We start from the raw sequence: 25,172 nt of genomic DNA on the forward strand, positions 1-25,172 counted from the left end.
AGAAACAGCAGAACGTCTCTTCTATGTATTAGTTGTATTCTGTTTGTTATTGGATTCATCACCACTAGATGGCATCCTCAGCTTTCACACACAGTCAAGGTCCATGATCACTTTATTCACACAGCTGTTCACATCAGCACATGAAACACCTCACAGCTGTTCACATCAGCACATGAAACACAGCAGGAATAAAAACAAACAACGTTCAGTGCAACACAACAGGAAGTTCAGAGGGCAGTAGGATGTCTTCTGCTGAATCAGCCGTTTTCATTCACATAATCCGGCTCATCTGTTACAAGAGAAGGAGGATGAAGGGATAGTTATTTTAATATTATTTATATTTTATGTCCTTTAAATGACCTAACACAGAGGTCAGCAAGCTTTACTATCTAGAGACATTTTAGGCAAAAAAATAAATCTGTCTGGAGCTGCAAAACATGTGATCATTGTGATGAAGGTAACACAGTTTATAGTCTAAGTATATAAGTCTAATGCAGTGAGGGCCAAAGAGACAATGTACTACGGAGTATTAGGGCCACATTGAGGGAAAAACATCTGAGATTTACACAATAAAGTCAGAAATATAACGAAAAAAAGTTGCAATATTACGAGAATAAAGTCATAACTTTACGAGAAAAAAAGTCGTAAAAGTTTATAATATTATGACTTTATTCTCGAAATCTCCGATTTATTTTTTTCCTCAATGTGGCCCTAATACTCCGTCATACCATAGACCTACAACAATGAGAAATAAAAATGTAAATGTAAACAAAAAACAGTTATTCATTTCCATTCTTATGGAAGGGCTCAGGGAGCCACTGGAGAGGAGCTAAAGAGACGCAGGTTGCTGACCTCTGACCTCTGGGTTAAAGGAATAGTTATTTTATTATTTATATTTTATGTCCTTTAAACACACCAGAGCAACTTTTTTTTTTAGGGTTAAAAGATGATCTAAAACATTAATCAGTTTCAAAATATTTACAGATGAATTATTTTCTGATGTAATAATGGATTAAAATAAATAAAACTATAGAATATACTGTACTTAATAAATAAATATTATTTATTGCATTTACCGTCTTCTTGCTCCTGCACAACTTGTTCTAGAAACTCCGCGTTCTCGTAGTCGTCGTCGTCTGTTTGGTGAAACAACATCTGATTATTTGTTATATTTTATTTGTTAATCTCAGCTTCAGTGTTTTGGTTCAATACCTGAACTCACCGTTGTTAAATGGTGTGTCGATGTTAGCGTAGACATCTGGAGTCTGATCACCTATAAACACATAAAGAGAGCATGTAATGAATGTTAAAACTGGTGATGAACATATTTAGTATTTTATTAGATGTAGTTTAAAGTTCAGACGCTCACCAGTTTCATTTTGATTTTGATACACGGTGATCGGGAGTGGAGCTCTATAAAACAATACACAAATATGACAATATGTTTTTAACCTTTTGTTCTGTGTGAAAATATATAAATGTTTATATATTAAAGGTTCATTTATTAGACGCATCCTAAACTCTTCAAGGCCTGAGCTCCAGAGGATGCTACCTCTATGGTTCGGCGAAGTGTAGGGACAAAACTAATTTATATAAAAGAGTAAATTAACACTAAATACACGTTTTTTTAATTTGTAAATTACATAATAATTAAAGGAATCTGATCCCAGTCTTAAATGATCATTGCTACTAAAATTATTTATCTTCTTCACAGAAAAAATCCACAAATTTTGGCCATTAGACCAAAACAGAGGAAAGAGGTACTTAAGATATTTTACTTAAGTAAAAGTAGTAATACTACAGTGTAAAAATACTGTGTTAAAGTCCTGCATTCAAAATCTTACATATTTATATATATATAATATTATATATATATAAATATTATATATAATAAATGTATATATATATATAATATATAATATATATAATAAATATCATATATATTATATATAAAATTTTATATATTAAATATATATAAATTATATATTTTAAATATATATATATATTATATATAATTTATATATTATTTATAATATATAATATATTATTTATATACTGATTGGTAGTTTAATCAACAAGAACACATCATAATTAATTCGTTTATTTATATTTTGAGATTTATTATATTTAATATAATAACAATATTAAGAATCTGAATCTGCAAAGTAACTAAAGCTTTAAAATAAATATAGTAAATCAAAAAGTACAATATTTCCTTCCAAAATGTAGTGGAGTAGAAGTATAAAGTGGCATAAAAAGTACCTTAAATTGTACTTAAATACAGTACTTGCGTAAACATACTTAATATACATTCCTCCCGAGTGGAAAGTATTTTCTATTCTACTTTTTTCGAATTAAAAAAACGTCTGGACTGCAGACTCATATTAATTTTTATGACAAATGATCAAATTCTGGTTATATTTTAAAATAAAATATAAATTAAAAAAATATACATGAGTTAAATCAACATTAAGAAAAGACTCTCCACTTCTGAACGCAGAAATATTTGCATAAAAATAACCTGAATGTTTCCATTAATTGCTTTTTAATATATTTTTTTAAATGCAGAAATAATATAAAAAGGAGCTTTATACTTACACGTATGTGTGTTCCTGACTTCCTGTGTGAGCTGCAGCAACACAGTAATGATAAATATACGTGAACAATTACAAACACTAGATAGATAAATGTATTTATTGTGTTTATTATGTGTTATGTGTTCTTACCCTGTGAGACATTCTGATAGTCTGAATCATCTATTGCAGCTGTAACACATTACATTTAAGTGTAAACATCTTACAGATTAATGTAGAAATAAGAGCCATTTATTTATTTGAAATCTTTGACATTAGAATAAAAAAACACGCCGAGCTCACCGTTTGAATACTCCTCAAATTCCTCTTGTGATTCACTGAAAAACAGATAAATCAGAAGTCAAACCTTTGAGTTTATTTTTGGATTATGTGTCATATATGTGTCCCACTAAAAGTGTTGTTTATATATTTCTGTTAGTGTACGTGTTAAACGAAGGAGATAAAACTTGTTAATTAGGGAGATTTTTTAGGTTTTGGAGGTGTTCTTTTTTTAGGTTGAATCGAGCCAGGCTAGCAGTTTCCCTTTGTTCCCAGTCTTTATGCTAAGCTAGGCTAACCACGGCTCTGTACAGACGTGAGATTGATATCGATCTTTTCATCGCACGCTTGGAAAGAAAGAAAAGAAAAAGCAGAATCCCTAAAGAAATGTTATTAGTAGGGCTGTCAATCCAATAAAATATATAATCGTGATTATTCACACATTTTTTATCTGTTCAAAATGTACCTTAAAGGGAGATTTGTCAAGTATTTAATACTCTTATCAACATGGGAGTGGGACAATTATATGCTTGCTTTATGCAAATGTTTGAATATATTTATTATTGGAAATCAATTAATAACACAAAACAATGACAGATATTGTCCAGAAACCCTCAAAGGTACTGCATTTAGCATAAAGACTTAGCATGTCCGAAAAAAAGTTAAAAAAAAATGTCAGAAAAAAACTCTAAAAAATGTTCGAGAAATGTATGAAAAAGTAAAACAAAATGTATGAAAAAGTAAAACAAAATGTATGAAAAAGTAAAACAAAATGTATGAAAAAGTAAAACAAAATGTATGAAAAAGTAAAACAAAATGTATGAAAAAGTAAAACAAAATGTATGAAAAAGTTAAAAAAAAATATATTTCCGAAAAAAGTACGACAAATATCCAAGAAATGTCAGACAAATCTCCGACAACTGTCCGAAGAAAAGTCAAAACAATGTTCGAAAAAAAGTCAGAAAAATATTAACATGGCAAATTTTTCTGACTTTTATTTAACTTTTTTTCTGACTTTTTTTTGTACATTTTTAAAAGAAATTCTGACCTTTTTCAGAAATTTTTTCAGACTATTTAAAAAATAAAATTCAGACATTTTTCTGACTTTTTTCTGACTATTTATTGGACGTTTTCCTGACATTTCTTTTGGACGAAAGCCCTCACACATTCACTGATCTGGAGGTCAGAGGTCAAGGGACCCCTTTGAAAATGGACATGACAGTTGTTCCTCACCAAAATTTAGAGTAAGTTTGGAGCGTTATTTAACCTCCTTCATGACCAGCTAGTATGACCTGGTTGGTACCGATGGATTCATCAGGTTTTTTTAGTTTCATATGATACCAGGATCTTCACTCTAGCTTTAAGACTGAACCTGTTAATGTGTTAAAGAAATGAGTGGCTTGTGGTGTGATTACACGATGTGCCACAGAATAATACTAGTTATGTTTCTGTGATAAAATGAGATATATTGTATAATAATAATATACTTACAGTGTGGTTGAAATGATCTGATTGGCTCTGGTGACTGAAAAATAAAACAGCAGAAAGGCGTCAAGTTAAATACAGAGGTGGAAGAAGTGTTCAGATCATTTACTGAAGTAAAAGTACAAATACCACTCTGTGAAAATACTCCACAACAAGTAAAAGTCCTGCCACTTCACCAAATGCAATGCTTTAAAACCAACAGAGTGGCAGGTTATATCACCATGCAGGTTTCACTTGAGTAAATGTACTTAGTTCCTCCACTCGTTAAAGATGCTGATTAAAAGTGAATAATGAATAGAAATAAATGATCACTTACCTGTTTTTGATTGCGTCACAGCAAACCTACTTCCCCCACGTTGGCTGTCAAGAAATACATATATATTATAAACAAATTAATAATAATAATAATAATAAAATATGAATTTTAACAAAACTTAAAATTAAGCAATTTACTACAGTATTTCCATGGGACTGATATGAGTTTAAGACTGTTGATGATATATATATATATATATATAAAAACAGTAGTCCCATCATGTGCCCAAATATATATATATATATAGTATTAAATATATTAATACTTATAAATATATTAAGTCGTAAATATATATATATAAACATATACATATATAAATATATAAATAAATAAATATATAAATAAAAAAAATATAAATATAAATAAAAAATATATAAATAATATATATATATATATAAATATATATAAAAAAAATATATAAATATATATCTAGTATTTGGGCACAAGGGACGACTGTTTTCTCCTAAAATATAATGGAATATATATATATATATATATATACATATGTATATATATATATATATATATATATATAAAAAACAGTAGTCCCATCATGTGCCCAAATACTAGATATAGTATGATAAGAAAAACTCACTTTCCATCCAAACGTTTTGACAGATTTTGAACATTTCTTCACATGTTGTGCTTCGGCAAACCCAGAGAACACTTCAGTTGCCGGCACAAATGGGTTAATAAATCCATGTTAACTGTGACGGATGTTTACAACAGATAATAATTTCACTTCAGCCAACATGAGTTGAGAATGTGGAACAAATAACTGAGCACTCACAACGTCTGTGGGTCGTATACTTGATGCTCCTCGTGTATGATAACTGCAAAGAAACATAAAGCATGTTTTAACCCACAGTATTATTCAACACTTTGAACTAAGCTGCGTATATATGAAGACAGATGTGTGCGGTTACTGTAAACAAACAGGACTGATGTTGCCGACGGCATTTAAACCAGTTAAAAGAGCTAAAATTAGAAAGTGGAAAGTATGTGTGGCTGTTGTTGAGCAGCGCCTCGGGGCCTCGCCGTGCTCGTCACATCATCAGCACTATACAGTCAGTGTGTTTCCATTCTGATGCTTTTATGTGCGTTTTTAATTTGCATATAAAAAGAAACCTCAGTGGAAATGCTTGACATAAAAATCAAAACAACTCAAAAAAAGTTGGGGGCTGAAGTGGAAAAAGTTGTTGCATCAATAACAACAAAACGTGACAAAGTGCAACGGAAACAGACCAAAGAATAAATCATGACTTACAGTCGAGGATCGAACTAAATACATTTACTCAAGTACTGTACTTAAATATAAATTTGAGGTTCTTGTACTTTATTATAGTATTTTCTTTTCATGCTACTCTATACTTTTACTCCACTACATTTATCTGACAGCTTTTATAAATTAAAATATATGCTCACAAAACACATGAACAGTTTATAAAATAGGATGTTTTGTTATAAATAAAACTCCTAATAGTTTATAAAAGTACAGTTGTAATGATTAGTAGATTAATCAATTAGTTATTAGTTAAAGGTCCCATATTGTAAAATGTCTTTTATATTATAAAGCAGGTTTAAGTGCTATATAAATACTGTTAAACTATCAAAACACTCAATATACGGAGAAATACACACAGCCCGTATTCAGAAACTGTGAGCTTGAAACAAGCCGTTTTTCTATTTCTGTCCATTAGTGATGCCACAAATATACAATATTTAGACCATTTCATGGTTTTAAACATTCTAAATGTGTCCCAGTTTATTTCCTGTTGCAGTGTATGTGAATGACATCAACTGACAGGAATGGACCCAAACTGTTGCCTAGCAACGCAATTCCGTTGCAATTCCATTGAAATGCACTAAAACGGAGCGTTTCAGTCAGAGGGTGAATACAGGTATATTCAAACAGACTGTATGAGGAATATAAAGGGTGTTTTTTTTTAACATTACAGCATGTAAACATGTTCTATTAGAAACACAAAATGCAAGTATGGACCTGAAAATGAGCACGATATGGGACCTTTAATTATTTCTGTAAGTTGACAGAGAATTGATTGGCGTCTATTTTGATAAGAATTATTTTATTTTTTTTAATATACAAACATTTCATGTTTCCAGATTTGCTGCTTTTTATTTTAATTTTTTTTTTAATAATATTAATGTATTAGTAATAATAATGTTGAGGTCTTGGACTGTTTGTTGGGCTAAACAAACATTGTAAAGGTGTCACTTTTAAGTTCATTGTGATGACTTTTCTCACTATTTTTTACAAATAATCAATCAATTAATGTAGAAAATAATCAGCAGATTATTCTATAATGAAAATAATCATTAGTGAATAGTTCAGAATGAGCTTCAGCTCAACGAACTACGATAGTAAAACCCTGCTTTAATACATTAATGCATCAGTAATAATAATCTAATGATATAATATGCAATAGTAGAGCAGGGGGACATTGAGTATGTGTCTTTGTTTATGTAGTGGAGTAAAAGTATAAAGTACATTTAGGGCGATATGGCCAAAAAAACTACTATCCCAATATAGGACATTTTCATATCTTGATAACGATATAGAATGTTTTCTGGTATTTCGATTAATAAATAGTTTATATGAAATACCCACATGGTCAAGCCTATTGTTGTTTACTCCTGTGTGAATTAAATACTTGAAAAAATGAAAAGTATTTTCTCATTTAATTAAGAACTTTAGTGCAAAAGTGAAATTATAGAGAAAGAAATTAATAAATATTTCCAGCTATAGACTGACTGTGTTTACAGGCGTTACAGTTGCTCTTGTATAAACATAAGAAATGTAAGAAAATAAAAATAATGCTACAATATAAACAAAATATATGTAAAGAAATATAAGTTGAAATAAGAAATTGAGAATATAAAAAAACAAAATATGTACAAATATTAGTATCAAGACGTGCAAATGTGGTTATTATTATTATTATCAATTAAGACGACGTAATTGTGTATTATCATGATGTCTCAATATATGATTTTATCACGATAGAAAGACGATAAGATCACAATAACAGTTAACTAATTCATACTGTGCAATATTTTCAGGTGGAATTTTATTTAATTCTCGCTGCGCAATATAATTTTTCCACTTGTGCACTTTTGTTAATAGTCTGTTTATTGTCAATACTGTGTATACTGCTCCTATTTTTATATTTCCTTCTATTTAAATGGTTCATATTTTGTTACACTTTGTTTAGCTGATGCATCTTGTTTTTTGCACTATTCCCTTTGCTGCTGTACACTGCAAATTTCCCCACTGTGGGACTAATAAAGGAATATCTGATCTTATCTTATCTCTAAATTATCATATTAAATTATCGCCCAGCACTAATTAAATGTACTCAGTTACGTCTGCACCTGAAGGCATCACAGTCAGTAGCAGCACATTCAACACACTGCTGATAATAATCAGAGGACCTTCATACTTTTAAAAAAGCAGTAGTAAAAAAAGGTTAGTGTGAAAAGTTGCTTCTGCAAAATGTGCCTTTGAATGAAGTTGAAACCGTCGACATCTGACACAGATTGAGTTGTTCTTCATGCACAGATAATAACACACAGATATCACACACAGATCACACACTCTGGTCCGGCCTCTGATTAAACACACTTACTGGATTTCTTCTTGCATCGCAGGCAGAGAGCAGCCAGCAGACTCAGTGACACCACTGAGCCAACAGTCAGGATGGCAGCCAGCAGACTGGAGTCTCCTATCATACCTAGAAGACACACAAACAGCTCTGATGTGACCTGAATGTGGACTGACTGACGTTGGCTGGTTGTTCACGCTGTCATGGTTGGAGACGCTGCTGGTTTCCTGTTAACAACGCAGAGCGGCCCACAGGATGTGGTTGACCAAAACTAAAACTAAAACTGAAACTTTTGAGACTCATCATGCCTACAGTACAGTACACTGAAGCATCAGTAGTGGAAGGTTACGAAGTACGTATAAAGGCCGAGTCACATCGGTATTCAAAACGGTGAGAGTTTGCAGTGAAGTCAATGGATTCACTCTCAAGGGCAAAGTTCACCGGACTCCGCTGAATTTTGAAAAGATAATATACAATACAACGTACAATACGATACGATACGATACGATACGACACGACACGATACGATACGATATGATACGATACGATACGATACGATACGATACGATAGAACCTCGGGGCGGGGCGAAGTTCACCGAAGTTTGGTGAACTTTGATAAGATAAAATAAGATACGATACGATAGAACTTCACCAAACTTTAGTGAACTTTGATAAGATAAAAGAAGATAAGATGAAATACGATACGATACAATTCGATACGATACGATACGATACGATACGATACAATTCGATACGATACGATACGATTCGATTCGATTCGATACGATACAATTCGATTCGATTCGATTCGATTCGATTCGATTCGATTCGATTCGATACGATACGATTCGATACGATAGAACTTCACCGAAGTTTGGTGAACTTTGATAAGATTAGATGAGATATGATACCATAAAATATAAGATACCATGCAATACCATATGATATGATAGAACTTGGGAGGGAATTTTACCAAACTTTGGTGATACGATACAATACGATAAAACTTCACCGAACTCTAGCAAACTTTGATAAGATAAGATAAGATGAGATGAGATACGATACGATAGAACTCTAGCAAACTTTGATAAGATAAGATGAGATGAGATACGATACGATACGATACGATAGAACTTCAGTGAACTTTGATAAAATGAGATGAGATGAGATACGATAGAACTTCACCTAACTTTGGTGAGCTTTGATAAGATGAGACGAGACGTCACTCCTCCACTGATTGATATATGTATATGTACAACATGTTTACACTGTATGTAATGATGTGCCATTATGCAACAGTGGAAAGTTACTGTCTGTGTGCTCTTCGTCTCATGTGGTGGGAAAGTACTGAGTGGTGACTTTAACTGGGACACTGTCTGAGTTAAACAACTCCTTTTCGCACAGTCCCTGTTGTAGATTTCTATATAGTCACATTGTAATAATCTCCTGCAGTGCAACTCTTCTGCAGACTTTGTGTGACTCTGTATAACCAGTGCCTCTTCTTGCAAGAATAAAATACAACAAAGACATTTCATCTGTTCGAGATCCTTGTTTAAACGTTCATTAGGACTCATCTCGGAATATTAATTGAATTTCCATTACAAAGTACATCCAGGTATCGGCACCAAAATGTTTTTTTATGAGTTGGTTACATGTTTCGCATGTAATTAATAAGTAGTAGTAGCAGTAACATAACTGCAACTGTGTGAATACAACGTATACTTATACTGCCTGTGAAAGATAATATATTACTAGCTTGGATGGAAGAAGTATTCAGATACTTTACTTAAGTAAAAGCAGCAGTACCCGACTGGGAAAATACTCCATCACAAGTACAAGTATATGAACTATTTTATATATATACTGTTGAGTATTTTAATATATATTCTACATATAAAAACATATGATGAACTTATAAAACATGATGCTTTATTAACATATTTTATAAGTTCATTGTATGTTTTGTACGTAAAATATTAGTCTGCAAAGTAACTAAAGCTGTCAGATAAACGTAATGGAGTAAAAAGTGCAATATGTCTCTCTGAAATGTAGTAAAGTTGCTTAAAATTACTCAAGTAACGTTCAAATACTTGAGTAAATGTACTTAGTTACCTACCATTCCTTATTTCCCAGGGGAAAACATACAACTTCTATAAAAACTCTCTTTTAAAGTCATCACTGTGTCCTTTTTAATTTCCCTTTCATCACATTTAAGAGGTACATTTGTCCACCTCCATCCAGATGTGCATTACTGAACACAAGAACTATGAGTCCTACTTCAGGTCAAACACAAACACATTTTAAAGATAATATTAAACGTTAATATGATGTTTTTTAACTCACTTAACAGACAGATTTCTTATCTGATAATGTGTTTTACCTTCAGTGGTCCGGCTGCCTTCATTCTTCAGACAATAGCAGAAGCTCAAGCTGTGCTTCCTCTTTCAACACCTCACAGGCCACATCCGTCAAGCTCGAGACGTAAAAGATCTCCTCCAAGCTACACATCTATCTACAATCTGTGTGTGTGTGTGTGTGGTCTGACTGAAGAGTGGGCACAAAAACATCACTCTGGGTCAACGGCCTGCACTCTTTATGGTGTTTAAATTATCTAAGCGAGCTGATTCATGATGTGTTTAAAGTGACCTTGTTCCTCTTTAGAGGTTGTTACATGCAGTGGTGGAAGAAGTACTTTTTACTGAAGTAAAAGTAGAAATACCTCTCTGTAAAAATACTCTGTTACAGGTAAACAACCTTTCACTTTGACTTTTTACTATTAAGGTTAAGTTTTCATTGATTTGGCAACCTTTCCTTAGTCGTGTTGATGCCTTAGACTCAGATAACTTTGTGGCTGATTAAAGTTTGGAGTATGTGTGTGTATGTATATATATATATAGAGAGAGAGAGATACAGTATATGTGTGTATATATTAGATCAGGAATATTTCAAATGAAGCATTGGAAGGACCCCTGATCTGTCTTTGTGTTCAATTCTTTGGCTTAACTCCTGTGCTTGTTTTATGCATGTTAGTGCCCTAAATGATAGGGTGCACTCTCCTAGACCCCTGACAATTTATCATTATTTATTTATGTTTATATATATATATATTATATTTTCTATTAATAATCTGAATCTGTAAAAGTAACTAAAGCTTTATAATAACTGTAGTGGAGTAAAAAGTACAATTGTACAGTACCTGAGTAAAAGTTCCCACCACTGGCAGCAGGATATTAAGACATTTATTTATTTATTTATTTATATATATATATATATAATATATATATATATTTATATATATATTATATATAAATATATATATATTAAATATAAATATATATAATAAATATATATATATATTATATATATAATATATATATATTATACATATATAATAAATCAATTATAAAATTTAAGAAAGAAATGTTGTTCTTATTTGTTCTTATCATATTGCCGAGTATTTATATGATGTATTATTAATATTTTAATTTTCATCTCATAGCGGATTTTTTATCCCCTCGAAGTAAATAACGTGATGACGTCACAGCACGTATAAGTGAGGAGACTGGTACGTGGCCGAGCTGGACCTTGTAGTTTTTAATGTTTTAATTATTGAAGGCGGAATCTCCCTACTTCCGGTGTGAAGGCGGGGGTGTGTTGCCTGTAGCAGCTCGCGCCCCACCCTCTGTTGTTGTTGTCATTATAACTGAACTGTCGCGTGCTGTGGCTCGTGCTGCGGCCGTTAACCTGCTCTCATTAACGGAGCCGCCGCCCGGGAGCTGGCTCGCTCTCCGCGCGCATGCAGCAGAATGGCTCGAGCGGTCCTAACGGTTCTAACGGTTCTAACGGCTCTGGTTCCGACCGGCAGCAGCAGCACCAGGCGGCTCGGTCCTTCAGCCCGCTGCTGTCCGGCGGCGGCGGCGCCTCGACGCGGGTCCGCCGGTTCATCCAGGAGCGGAGGACGCTGCCGCTGCCGCTGCCCAGAGTGATGGTGGTGTTCTCGGCTGCGGGAGAACCAGACAAACCGGGCGATGCCATGTTGTCCGTGCCCGGCTGCGGCTCCGGCTCCGGCTCGGACTGCGCGGCCGCGGAGGACTTCAGGAAACCGGCCTCCACTACACCCAGCTACACCCTCACCAAGCCGCTCCGCTCCTCCATCAACACCCAGGAGCAGGAGGTAGGCTGAAGGCCGTTATACCGGGGGGAGTACCGGGAGGTTACCGGGGGGAAATCCCGTTAAACCGGCACACTAACAAGCTAACTAGACGGTCATCACATCTAGCTTCACACAGACATTACTCTGTAGAAGTACTACTGTGTAGAAGTACTCTATTACTAGTCCGGCATTGAGTAAAAGTAGAAATACTACAGTGTAGAAGTACTACTACTACTACACTGTAGAAGTACTACTGTGTAGAAATACTACTACTACTACAGTGTAGAGGTACTACAGTGTAGAAGTACTAGAGTGTAGAAGTACTACTACTACTACTACTACAGTGTAGAGGTACTACAGTGTAGAAGTACTACTACTACTACTACTACAGTGTAGAAGTACTACTACTACTACAGTGTAGAAGTACTAGAGTGTAGAAGTACTACTACTACTACAGTGTAGAAGTACTAGAGTGTAGAAGTACTACTACTACTACAGTGTAGAAGTACTAGAGTGTAGAAGTACTACTACTACTACTACTACAGTGTAGAAGTACTACTACTACTACAGTGTAGAAGTACTAGAGTGTAGAAGTACTACTACTACTACAGTGTAGAAGTACTAGAGTGTAGAAGTACTACTACTACTACTACTACAGTGTAGAAGTAATACTACTAAAGTGTAGAAATACTACACTAGAAGTGGAAATACTACAGGGTAGAAGTACTACAGTGTTAGCTACTTAACATAAACTAAGTAAATAAACTATTAAAAATAGAGAAAGTACAAATACACACTGTTGAAGTGTCCATATAATTATAATAATTATGATCAGAATGAGAATGGTGTTTATTTCCAGGCGTAAGAGGTCTACAATAGGAATTTGCTTTGGTTTTGTGTGTGCAAGTCAAACAGTATAATAACAAAAGAATAGATAAAAACGTTAGAATAAAATAAGAATAAAAAAATGTAATTTCTACCAACATAATATCACTACTACTAAATGATTACACGCTGTATGTGGCTATTTATACAGGGGTCAGAGGTCATTAAGCTGCCTGAGCCCCGTCATGATTGGCTGTCAGGTGCGTCACATGATTTGAGTTAATGAGAATAATCCTCTTATTTCTGTGGTCTGGCAGTGAAGTCAAAGACGGGCTGTTCACAGCTCGTTGATTAATCCAGAGAGGTGTTAAATTAGCACTTTTTTAAATGAAGTTTGGTGTAGTGATCTACAGATCTATAGTCCCATTACATTAAACAACAATTAAATCAGCATTCTACTTTTAACCTAGTTTTCCATATTCTGTGTGTGTGCATGTACAGGAGATGTCTCATCTAACTCCTATATTGTAATGCAGTACCAGTACCAGTAGTAGTAGTAGTAGTACGAGTAGTGATTACATAGTAAATCACCCGTCAAATCCTATAATTTCAGTGTCAAACACTTGTACTTACTTTAATTACGACGTTTCAGTCCTCAGATCATTGTCAGGGTAAAATTTAATAGAAACAAATATCACCAGTACCATATAAATATTCATAAAATTTAAATATACTAGTACCATATAAATATTCATAAAATTTAAATATACTAGTACCATATAAATATTCATAAAATTTAAATATACTAGTACCATATAAATATTCATAAAATTTAAATATAGTCTCTAATTAGAGGTTTGCCTGCAGCAGCTTCCACTCAAATTAAGGTCAATTAAGTCTTCCACTTGTAAACAAATAAGGTTAGAAGATAAACTACTGTAGGTGGGTACATACTATTCAATAGAACAAGTTCATATACAAGCAGGAAACAAATATACAACAGAATATTTCAAAAATATGTTCTAATCAAATAAAAAAGTAGGAGAATTTGATAAGATTATGACAAAAGTTACTTATTTTTATGGGTTGAAAAACTGAAACAGGCAGATATTACCTCAAAAACAGTTTGTGAAGCTAATAATAATAATTTATAATTATTATAAATTATTAAATAATAAAATAATACTAGAATAATAAATATTAAAAAATAGAATAATAAAATAGAATAATAATATTAATATTTTTTTTTATGGATGTACAGTATATAATGGCTCATAATTAATAAATTTAGCCACCACAGTTCTGTCTCATTTAAGTCTTTAAAGTCCATTAAACATAAACCAGTCTACTTTAAAGGCAAAATTAAAGTCTACATAACCTAAAACAAAAAAATTAACAAACAAATAATTAAAAAAGCAAAACTGTGGAGGATGATTTGATAAGTTTATGAACAAAAGTGACTTATTTGTATGGGTTTAAAATTGTAAAACAGGCAGATATTACCTTCAAAACAGTATGTGAAGCAAATCATTATATTTACATTTATTTTCATACATCAGACATTTATCTTTCAGTTGCTGGTATGGATATAATGGCTCATAATTAATCAATTTAACCACCACAGTTCTGCATATATAAAAGCCTCATTTATGTCTTTAACATGCATTAAAACCAGTCTAATTTATAGTCAAAATTAAAGTGTATCCTAAAATAAACAAATAATTAAAAAAGCAAATCTGTGCTTGGACAACACACCTTTTAACTTTTTAATTACATTAATGAAACAATGCTTTGTTAAATACATCTTTGCACAAGAATCTCCGTCCTCACAGGGAGAACATCTCTGAGTTATATATTATATTAAATATATTCAACATATTCAGTAGTTAAGAACACATAACAGGTATTTGTTCGTAGTAAAATATTCCCTTTTTTCACTTCTCTTGACTATCAAAATAAGTAATATTAATTAGAAATTGTTTTAAATAAGAGCTGTAAATTCTTGGTGAAATTCATATTGTGTTATGGCTGGAATATCTCTTCATATTTCATCCATTCAACACTTTGTTTTTACGGTATGTAACAAACATTGCAGTTTCACTTTTTATTTCCATATCTTCCTAGTTTCCAGAGGTCATCTCTCTGAACGTTGGGGGCACGTACTTCACCACCCGCCTGTCCACGCTGCGGCGATACGAGGACACCATGTTGGCCGCCATGTTCAGCGGGCGTCACTACATCCCACGTGATGCGGAGGGACGCTACTTCATCGATCGGGATGGAACACATTTTGGGTGAGTTGCACTGCGTGTGTGTGAGCTGTTTTTAGACCAGGGACATACATTAGTGTACGGTCAGATGTCTGAGAGGACTACTCTGTATTTCTGAATGGTCTTTCATGCTTTTAGGTCGTAGGAAGTCCTCTTTACTAATAGATGTTATTTTGTATGAAGGGTTTGTTTTGTACATGGAGAACAAAACGCTGTAGGCTCAACCAGACTGACAACAGAAGGAGCAGAAAGAGACAAATGCCTCATTTCCACTGCATGGTTCGGCTCGACTCAACTCACTTTTGGTAGCAGGTGCGTTTCTTTTAAGGATACCAGTATGGGGTATCGGGTCCGATACTGTGCTCATTTACTCGTACTCGCAAAACGGCTCCGATACAACGGCACCGATACCACTTTACGGCAGCGTGACGTTAACCTCTCGTCACCATCTTTCAGGTTCCCTCGCAGCTGGCTGTTAACGAGGGTCTTTTGGCACAGAGTAGTACTCGTATCGGTACTCGGTATCGGCGAGTACCCAAATGTAAGCACTTGTACTCGGTCTGAATAAAAGTGGTATCGGTGCATCCCTATTTTCTTTATTTCATTTTCTACTGCAGATAGTACCCCCTAAGTGTTGGCAGGATTCGTAAGCTGATCGTCATAGCGCCGCCACGTGAAACTGTCGTGACATCATCAACGCCAAACTCACTGAATCCTCCTGCACTTTGTCAATTGTATGACATAGTGTACACCAGGGCTGATCCAAATGCTTCGACCGTTGCCGTGGTATTTGACCTCCAAATCACTATTTGAGTGCTTTGTTTTGTAATTGTTTTAAATTTGTTTTTACATATAAGTATGTAATAATTTAGTATAAATCTCAAAATAGCCCATGAAATAAGGAATAATCCAACAACATTATTCATGATCCATATACAACATGAATTATTGTTAGTTATTCTCAGATGGATATCACTGTTTGGCGCTGTCCCGGGCACGGAAACGAGGGAGATGGAGACAGACAGACAGAAGAACATGTAAGCCTGATATGCCGCTCCACACCGCCAAGCTTCGAATACTTTAGATATTTCTCACCGATGCTTCAAAGCCCAGAAGATGGTATTCAGGACAGCCCTAGTGTACACCGTAGTTTTGCGGGCTGACATTCGGTCGCTATTGACGTTAGCTTGGCTATTTAAAAACAGCAGGTTTCTGCAGGATGTCCCGTGGCGCGGTAGTGACGATCCTCTCTGACCAATCGGCGGTCTGCAGTGTTTTAAAACAAATTCAACATCCAAGTTCAGCAGTATTCTCCCATCATGCAACACTGTGTGGACATCAACTAAATGGACGTTTGAATCATTTAATTCTTCTTCTTTTGGGGCCAAAACTATTTCAAATGAAAACATTTGGTGTCTGAATTATACTACTTTTTATCTGTTATTATTGAAGGAAAGCAGAAAAACATCAGCTGATTCCAAACTGTTTTGTACAAAAGAAGACAACATTATTATTATCCGGCTGATTTAATACGGTTGCAGTATTATCCTCATGAGAATGGCAGAGACACACTTGAGAGATTGTGTGGTTTTTAAATGGCAACCGAGAGATAGCGGAGGATAAGAAAGTTCACACTCTGCACTCTGGAAGTGGTTTTTAAGCCGCTGATGGCAGCTCATTATATTCTGACAGGCATCCATGAGTCTCTCTGGCTTCTGTTATTGCTGTAAACTGATTTACATATCTATTTCTGTGCTTGTTTGCTGACATATATGCCTGCCCTGTACCGATAGAAATTTAGGAGAAGAAGACAATAAGAATTTAGCATCATTCATTCTATTTGTTTGGACCAGGAGAAACACTAATGTGTTCCTCTATGTACTGCACTGTATACAGTAGGGTGGGAACATTTTTAAAATAGATTTTTTAACGCCAGAATTTATATATTTGCTTTATTTGAGTCTATGTGGAGGTAGAAGGAAGTTACCGTTTTTCTTGTTGTAGTCTGAGCAACGTGACGTCATACCCGTTCCGTATCCGTCAACGAAAACAAACCACAGCCGGTCGAAACGACAAGGCTGAAAACGTTGGAGGGTCAGCGTGGATAGGACCTGCACCCTCACATGTTAAATCCAAAGTGGTGAACATTTCACATCCAGTAAAGGATGGAAACACTTTGGGTTTCACACATTGACAGGAAAAGCAGAGCTAGACATCACGGCTAAGGCTGCATGCTAACTCTGTCACGGACAGGAAACGTTATCGATCGCGGTAATGTGGCGATCGAGCTATCCGTCGCTCTCGTCTCTGTGGTCAAATGGGCCGACGCTACGACTGTAGAGCACCCAGATACTGACATTTATGTTCTCTGCGATGAAACGGCCCCGATGGAGCTGACCATGGATGGATAAAGAGAACAGAGCTGACTGGAGAGCTAGAGACCACCTTGGAGAAGTTAGAGGAAGTAGACACGTGGGACTACGTCTGGTTTCCAAATAAGGTGTTAACAAAGGGAACTGTATATACTAAATACATCTATGGAAATAAGATTGATTTGATTATATTCATCAGAAGTATAAAACATTACATGTTCCTTATAAATTAAAAAGAAAATTCCACTAATCTGTGAGGGAAATGTCTTTATTCTTTGATTTTTAGGTTGCTGGATAATAAATAATTCCTGACAATGACTGATATATTTGACGTCAGGACATCTCTGACTACATACATGCTGAAAATCAAACATTTTTACTGGATTCATTTAGAGATTTTCCAAAGTAAAAGTCCCTAGAAGTGTCTGATTCAACTTTTTCCCTTCATGGTCTAGTGGTAAAAAAAGTTATCAAAATCGCAATAAATTTTAATATTGAATACTTCAAAATTGCAATACATACCAAATCGGCACCCAAGTATCGTGATAGTATGGAATCGGGAGATAGGTGAATCATCCCAGCCCTAGTATACAGATAGGTGACAATAAAGTCACTCTTATCTTAAACATAAAGCCTGCAACACAAAACAATTAACATGAAGTGCAGCGATAAACAGACTATAATGTATAATATTACATTAGAGGAGGACACTAAGAGGAGGCAGCACAAACAGACAAAACAAAGAACACTAAGTACAGCTGAGGCTGATGGGAATGTCATTCATTTAGCAGATATTTGGTTGTAAAATTGAAATTACAATTGGACCAAATTTCATGGCAATCCATGCAATAGTTGTCGAGACATTTCACTAAAACCCACGAACGTCAACCTCGTGGTGGCGCTCGAGGAAAAGCCAGAGGATCACCACAGTCGGTAGGCGTCATCGTCTGGGGAACATGAACGTCTGTGCAGAAGTTCATTAGATATTTACTGTAAGTCTGGACCAGAGTTGGCTGCTAGCGTTGCTAAAAAGCAAAAGCAAATAGCTTTAAATATGAATGTGACTCTAAGCTGAGTCAAGATGTCTGAGTTATGTAAGAGTTGTGTTGGGGTTAGGTCAGTTGTGTATGAATGTGTCTGTGAGGGGGTGGGGATTAAAGATTTAAAAACAAGGAGCAAGCAGAAAGAGACAGGGGAAGATATGCAACTTTATAAAGTAATAAAAACCCAGACACTCAGAAGGAGCCTTTTCATTTGGGACATTAACACCGGTGCTTTTAGCCAACCCCGTTGTTTTTGATGCTATTGTCTTTGCTGAGAAATAAATCTTCTTCCAAGATGCTGTTGTGTTGGACACTGCAGCAGCTTTTGTTTTTCTTCCTCCAGGAGTATTTTTCTGCATTAATTTTATCCGCTATGTTCACGAGCCCTCCAGGTTCTGCTGCAGAGAAGCAGAAAATCTACTTTACCGGCCAAGTGTGTTGATACATTAGCAGAGATAAAAAACAGTATAATCCAGACATCTAATGTGTTATTTACATTTTAAAAAGGTTTGGCCCCAAAAAAAGAAGAATTAAATGATTCAAACTTCCATTTAGTCGACATGTCCCCACAGTGTTGAGCATGACAGGGGAGAATACAGTTTGTTTTTCTAGTCCAGAAAATCGTCAGTGACCCTTCAGGGATTCTTGGCCCTTCAGCTAAGAATCCCCCCCTACACTGAAAGGGTACTCTCTGCAGTGGAAAACGAAAAAGAGAAAAGCACCTGGTACCAAAAAATGAGTTGAGTCGAGCCAAACCATGCAGGACAAATAAGGCATTTGTCTGTTTCTGCCCTTTAAATTGTCAGTCGGGTTGAACCATCAGCGTTTTGTTCTCCATGCCCAAAACAAAATAATAGCCCTCTGACATCAGTTAGGATTCATGAGGTAGGAATACAGTTTTAACTGGATGTGTTCTAGACGATACCTGTTTCTATTTAAAGGGACATCCTGAACTTCCTGCGAGAAGGAGAGCTCCCTCACAGGGACCGGGTGCGAGCGGTGCACAGAGAGGCTCAGTACTACGCCCTCGGCCCGCTGCTGGACAGCCTGGAGGACACTCAGCCGCTCACCGGGGAGAAAGTTCGGCAAGCTTTCCTCGATCTGATGCCCTACTACAGAGGTACCTGGAGCCTGACTCCCTCACATGCTGAAGAATGAGCATGGGTGTTAATGTTAACGGTGGAAACTATTAATTTAAAACACCGTGGAGTCTGTGAGTTAGCTTGAGCCCCATTTCTTCAGCCTATATTTGTTTACATTTTGGTAAATTTAGCACCATTAAAAGTATGCTGTATTATCTATTAGCAGCTCCTGTTTGCAGTGTACCCATGGATAAACAATCAACTATCACTAAATCATATTGTAAGTTATATTATATTATAAAACATGGGCTATTAAAGGAGCTCAGTATGAGATTGGGGGCATTTCTATTGCCTCTCAACATGGCGGACGGCGAGCCAGTGGTATAATGGTGCTAACAGTGCAAACAATGGTGCAACTGCTGACAGAGATAACAGTGTTTAATTGAGGGGGGAACCGGAACCGCCATCGACTGTAAGTAATACACCTGCTATGGATATGTATCTCATACAACCCCATTTAAAAACACCCAAACTATCCTTTTAAAGTCAGAAAAATAGATATCTAAATATCCTGATTTAGTTAGGGCCAGGTTTGATTTACGAACAAGCAAACGCATACAGTATAAAAACATGTATATATAATATGTTATTTATTTTACTGTTTTCATTTCAGACAATCTGGAGCGTATTGTGGAGATCGCCAAACTGAGAGCCATGCAGAAGAAGGCGCGGTTCGCCAAGTTGAAGATCTGTGTCTACAAGGAGGAGATGCCCATCACGCCGTACGAGCGTCCCCTTTTTAACTCTCTGCGTTTCGAGCGCTCGGACAGCGAGTCCAAGCTCTTCGAGCACCACTGCGAGGTGGACGTTTCCTTCGGACCCTGGGAGGCGGTGGCGGACGTTTACGACCTGCTGCACTGCATCGTCAGCGACCTGGCCGAGCGCGGCATCACCGCCGAGCAGCAGTGCATCGGCGTCTGCGACAAGCACCTTATCAACCACTACTACTGCAAGAGGCCCATCTACGAGTTCAAGATCACGTGGTGGTGAAGCTGGAGGGAGACGGGGAGTCGGGGCTGATGGGACCAAAAAGCAAAAGGATGGATGTTCCCTTTTTACTACAACTCGGCCGATATTGGTTTTTATATTGAAGTCGCCAATATTTTGGGCTGATGTCTTAAAATGTGACCCTTTAAATCATGCTTCAACATATTCTGTTACCCCAAAATATTTTTATCTTCTTTCTTTTCAAACTGAAAAATTACAAATTACACTTAGTTGCCAGTTTATTAGGTACACCTAGCTAAAACTAACACTGTTTAATACACAAATCCTGCAATAAATCTAAAATTGAAGGAGGATTTATTGTAGGATTTCTTTGTATTAGACTGCATTAGTTTTATCTAACTGATAAACTGAGAGTGAATACCAAAGTACTACTACTACTTTAAAGAGTAACCCCTTGAAAACCCAGTTTTTGCTCACCTCCAGTGGTTTAACGTCTCACCTTGAAGCAGTGATGTACAGGTGTACTCCAGGACCTCGTGACATCCCTGTCGGTTGTGGTTACAAGTGCATCAAAAACAACCAACAGTTATGATAAAGAGGTGAAACAGGTTTCAAACTTTCAACCATAGTAACTTAACTCAAGTTACTATTTAAAGGTCTATTCTTAAAGGAATAGTTCACTTAAAAACAATATAAATTGTATATAGCACTCACCTCTCGAGGCTCTCTGTGGTCCCAGAAAAAGTTTTCTATCGAATGGCGTTAAGGAGACCGAATGAAAGACGGCAAGAAATGTTATAATACGTCTGAAAAACTTTCTGAAAATTCCTATACAGCATTATCCAAGTTTTAAGCTTTCCTTAACGCAATTCGATATATAAAACTTTTTCTGGGGGACCAAAAAGAGCCGACGGAGGAGAGTACTGTATAAAATGTATGCTGTTTGGGGGGGAACTATTCCTTTAAGTTACTATTTAAAGGTCTATCCTTAAGTTATGATATTTTAAGGTGCGTTTCAGACGGGTTGTGGTCGCGCTCAGAGTCCAGCACAGTCACTGTAGTTACATGCAAGTTTGCTAAAAGTCACAGCTATGCGTGAAAGGCCAGACATTATGCATCTTCTGTACACTGCTGTTACTTAAAACTGAAGCTTATCTTTTTGTATCAGTCAGACTTGGTGTGGACGGCCTGTTGCGTGTCTGACTGAACAAATTTGCTTCAATTTTAATCAATATGTTTGCCGAACAGCAGCCACTGGCCATAAATGACAAAAAAGGGCTAATTGTAAATGCTTAAATGTAGTGTAACAAGTTATGAAGTTAGTAAATTGACTAAGTAATTAGTGCATATTTAGGTTACGCACACAACTTTTAATTTCTAAGAGAAAGGATGTGACATTTCTTCTTTCAAATGCTACATAGTCTTGCTTTAAGGTGCGTAACCTCGACCCTAAAAAGTGTCTTTTTTAGGCTTCAAATCAAAATGTTCTATTTCTAACTTGCATGTGTGAAACTACAGAGACTGTTAGTTGGAGTTCTGTGGCTGACGAAGGACTGAAGCTGCAAAAATGTGCAAAAAATCAAAGGTCTGAGATGATAGTTGCATCAGAAGTGGGTTTCATAACTGTATCATTTAAAAGTCAATTAATTTATTATATTTATAATTTCCCCCATTAACGTTTTCCTAGCTTTGCCCCTAACCTGGGTTGGTACAGTATGTGATTGTGGGTCCACAACCGTCTCGCCACATTTCCAGAACAAAGAAATGCCCTTGTAGTAAATATTGAAATATTGTAAAGTAGGTAAAGTCTGAAGTCAGATCTGTATTTTTTAGGACTAAGTTTTGTTTCAGGATGCAGATGAACTGTGAGCCTGTTCCTTTTTTTGGATAAAACAGAGTCTATTTTAATTATGCAACCTCCTGAGGAGCGTGTTTTTAAAGATGTGAGAAAGGTCCGGGTGGTTTCCGTTTTGTCGGTTCTTCACATTTTACTCGAAGATAGCTGAAGTTGTTGCACACTAATGCAGAATGAGCAGATGAAACACAGTTGTTTACACATTCATCCATTGTTTCTTAGTTAGAAAATGTATATTTATTATAATCACTTTCACAGAGAGAATTATTATTTAATGTCATCTTCCATTCCACGTTTTCCAACATTATGAAATTCACCGAGTCAGAGCTAAGTCAAATGTTATTTTTCCTACTGTACTTGATAAAGAAGTTGAAGCACTTTGTGATTGTTACCAATATATCATTTTATTTTACCTCAAGTGAAGGATAGAAAGCAACCGTTCATTTATAACACTTGTTTTGTTGTTGTACTTTTAACAGATAAATGCAGGAGAGATGCAACAATGCTAATCTTTGTTTACACTATGTTTATGTTTGCAATGTTATTTATCTATTTCTGTTAGCTTCTAGGAAGCTGTAGTTCTACAGTATTATTTGTTTGCAGTGAAAAAGAAATGTCATTTTTTATTATTTATGATAAGTAAAAACTGTTAAATGCTTTCACAACGTGTCTTTTCTTTTATTTATAAAATCCCCTGGAACTTTTTTTGACTTTTTTTTTGACAGGTTTTACTGTGAAATAATGAGAGGGAGCAGCTGAGTGAAATCAAACCATAGATTGCCTCAAAACGTCAGCCGGCCGGCGCTGAAGACAACAAGCTTGAAGATGAAGTTAGAAAGAAGAAGCAGCGGAGGAAGAAGAAGTACTCAGATCTTTACTCATCTGTTACACTCACAATCATACACATAAACGCGTGTGCCACATGCTTCCATAACACGTCTTCTTTCAGACTAGTGGGAAGAAAACATCCAAAATACACATTTAGGTGTTTATTGTACTATTTGCATTTGTAGATTTCTCCTAAATTGACCAAAAGTTAGCATTACATAACGCCTCATTTGCATATTTAAACTTAAAATGCCAGGAAACTTGTAATACAAAAGGTAATTGTCCTAATGTAAGTAATCAACTGTGGGAGTTTCATGGTGATATTTATTAATTAACATGTTTTATCCTATTCACCTGTAGTGTCTACAAAATGTATGAAATTTTGCAATCCATATCTTTAAAGGATGTTTTCTCTAAATAAGTATTTTTTCTCAGACTCTGAGCCAGATATCTCCGCCTCAGCAGCTCTTACATCCACCAAACCTTCCAGTTTCACTCCTCTCTATATTCTGAAGGTTCCTACACAGGGGTTTGTTCATACGTCACTCATAGCCTGATTTATACAAGGGTTTATTCCTAAAAACATGGCGAAAATAGATTTTTTTTATGGCTCTTGACAGTATTTTCTGATTTATGGAGTGATGTAAATATCCAGAATCTCCTCTGTAAAAACCTTTGACTCTAATATGTCTGCATATTAGAGTCAAATGTATGCAAATGATCACATATTTGAATAATGTCTAATTTGCATATTCAAGCATAACATTTCAGAAGAATAATTGTCTTAATGTAATTAGTCAACTGGGGACATGTCTTGGTGATATCTATTAGGTAATAGTGTTGCCCTATTCCCCTCCCCTTAAACACTATAGTAATTACACTCATTTAAGTCACAGTAACTGCAATTATTTCATCCTTTTTGTGTTATGCTCTGCAATGTATGTATATATATATAAAGCATAAATTGTTTTGTTTTTGCACCAATAAAAAAAGAGGAAAAAGAAAACATGCTAGCATGCTAAGCTAAGATGGTGAACATGGTAAACATGAAACCTGCTTAACATCAGCAGTGTTATTGTGAGCATGTTAGCATTGAGCTTAAATATTTTTCTGCACAAAAAACGACTTCAATAATTATCAAAATACATTCTGTCATTTATCTATATATATATATATTTATTTTTTTATTTTTTATATATATTTATATATATATTTTTTTATATATATATATTTTTATTTATATATATATGTATATATATATATATATATATACATATATATATATATAAAGCCTAAATTGTTTTGTTTTTGCACCAATAAAAGCAAAGAAAACATGCTATCATGCTAAGCTACCTGCTTATCATCAGCAGTGTTATTGTGAGCATGTTAGCATTAAAGAGGAGCCTCACAGAGCTGCTATAGCATGTCTCTCTGGTTATAATCTATAGTTTCTCAGTGAG

General features: G+C 35.2%; 2 protein-coding genes and 1 long non-coding RNA gene across 3 annotated transcripts in view; 2 read left to right on the forward strand and 1 right to left on the reverse strand.

Moving 5' to 3' along the window:
- Nucleotides 1-94: 94 nt before the first annotated feature.
- On the reverse strand, nt 95-10,840 carry LOC141753270 (uncharacterized). Its single transcript, XM_074611763.1, has 12 exons — nt 10,657-10,840; nt 8,301-8,405; nt 5,444-5,486; nt 4,654-4,697; nt 4,344-4,377; nt 2,877-2,911; nt 2,727-2,765; nt 2,599-2,629; nt 1,370-1,413; nt 1,223-1,273; nt 1,077-1,136; nt 95-289 (listed from the first exon to the last, which is right to left on the reverse strand). Exons 2-12 carry the CDS (start codon nt 8,401-8,403, stop codon nt 258-260), a joined length of 516 nt encoding a protein of 171 aa, XP_074467864.1. The 5' UTR covers nt 8,404-8,405; nt 10,657-10,840; the 3' UTR covers nt 95-257.
- LOC141753273 (uncharacterized) overlaps nt 388-25,172 on the forward strand; it is a 54,873-nt gene continuing 30,088 nt past the window's right edge. Inside the window, exon 1 of the long non-coding RNA XR_012590422.1 lies at nt 388-596. This is a non-coding gene — a long non-coding RNA (uncharacterized LOC141753273). The remainder of the gene's footprint in view (nt 597-25,172) is intronic.
- On the forward strand, nt 11,889-23,542 carry kctd7 (potassium channel tetramerization domain containing 7). Its single transcript, XM_074611749.1, has 4 exons — nt 11,889-12,450; nt 15,379-15,548; nt 19,881-20,059; nt 20,695-23,542. Exons 1-4 carry the CDS (start codon nt 12,073-12,075, stop codon nt 21,069-21,071), a joined length of 1,104 nt encoding a protein of 367 aa, XP_074467850.1. The 5' UTR covers nt 11,889-12,072; the 3' UTR covers nt 21,072-23,542.

This window comes from Sebastes fasciatus, chromosome 16 (assembly GCF_043250625.1).
Source record: "Sebastes fasciatus isolate fSebFas1 chromosome 16, fSebFas1.pri, whole genome shotgun sequence".
NCBI classification, from domain to species: Eukaryota; Metazoa; Chordata; class Actinopteri; order Perciformes; family Sebastidae; genus Sebastes; species Sebastes fasciatus.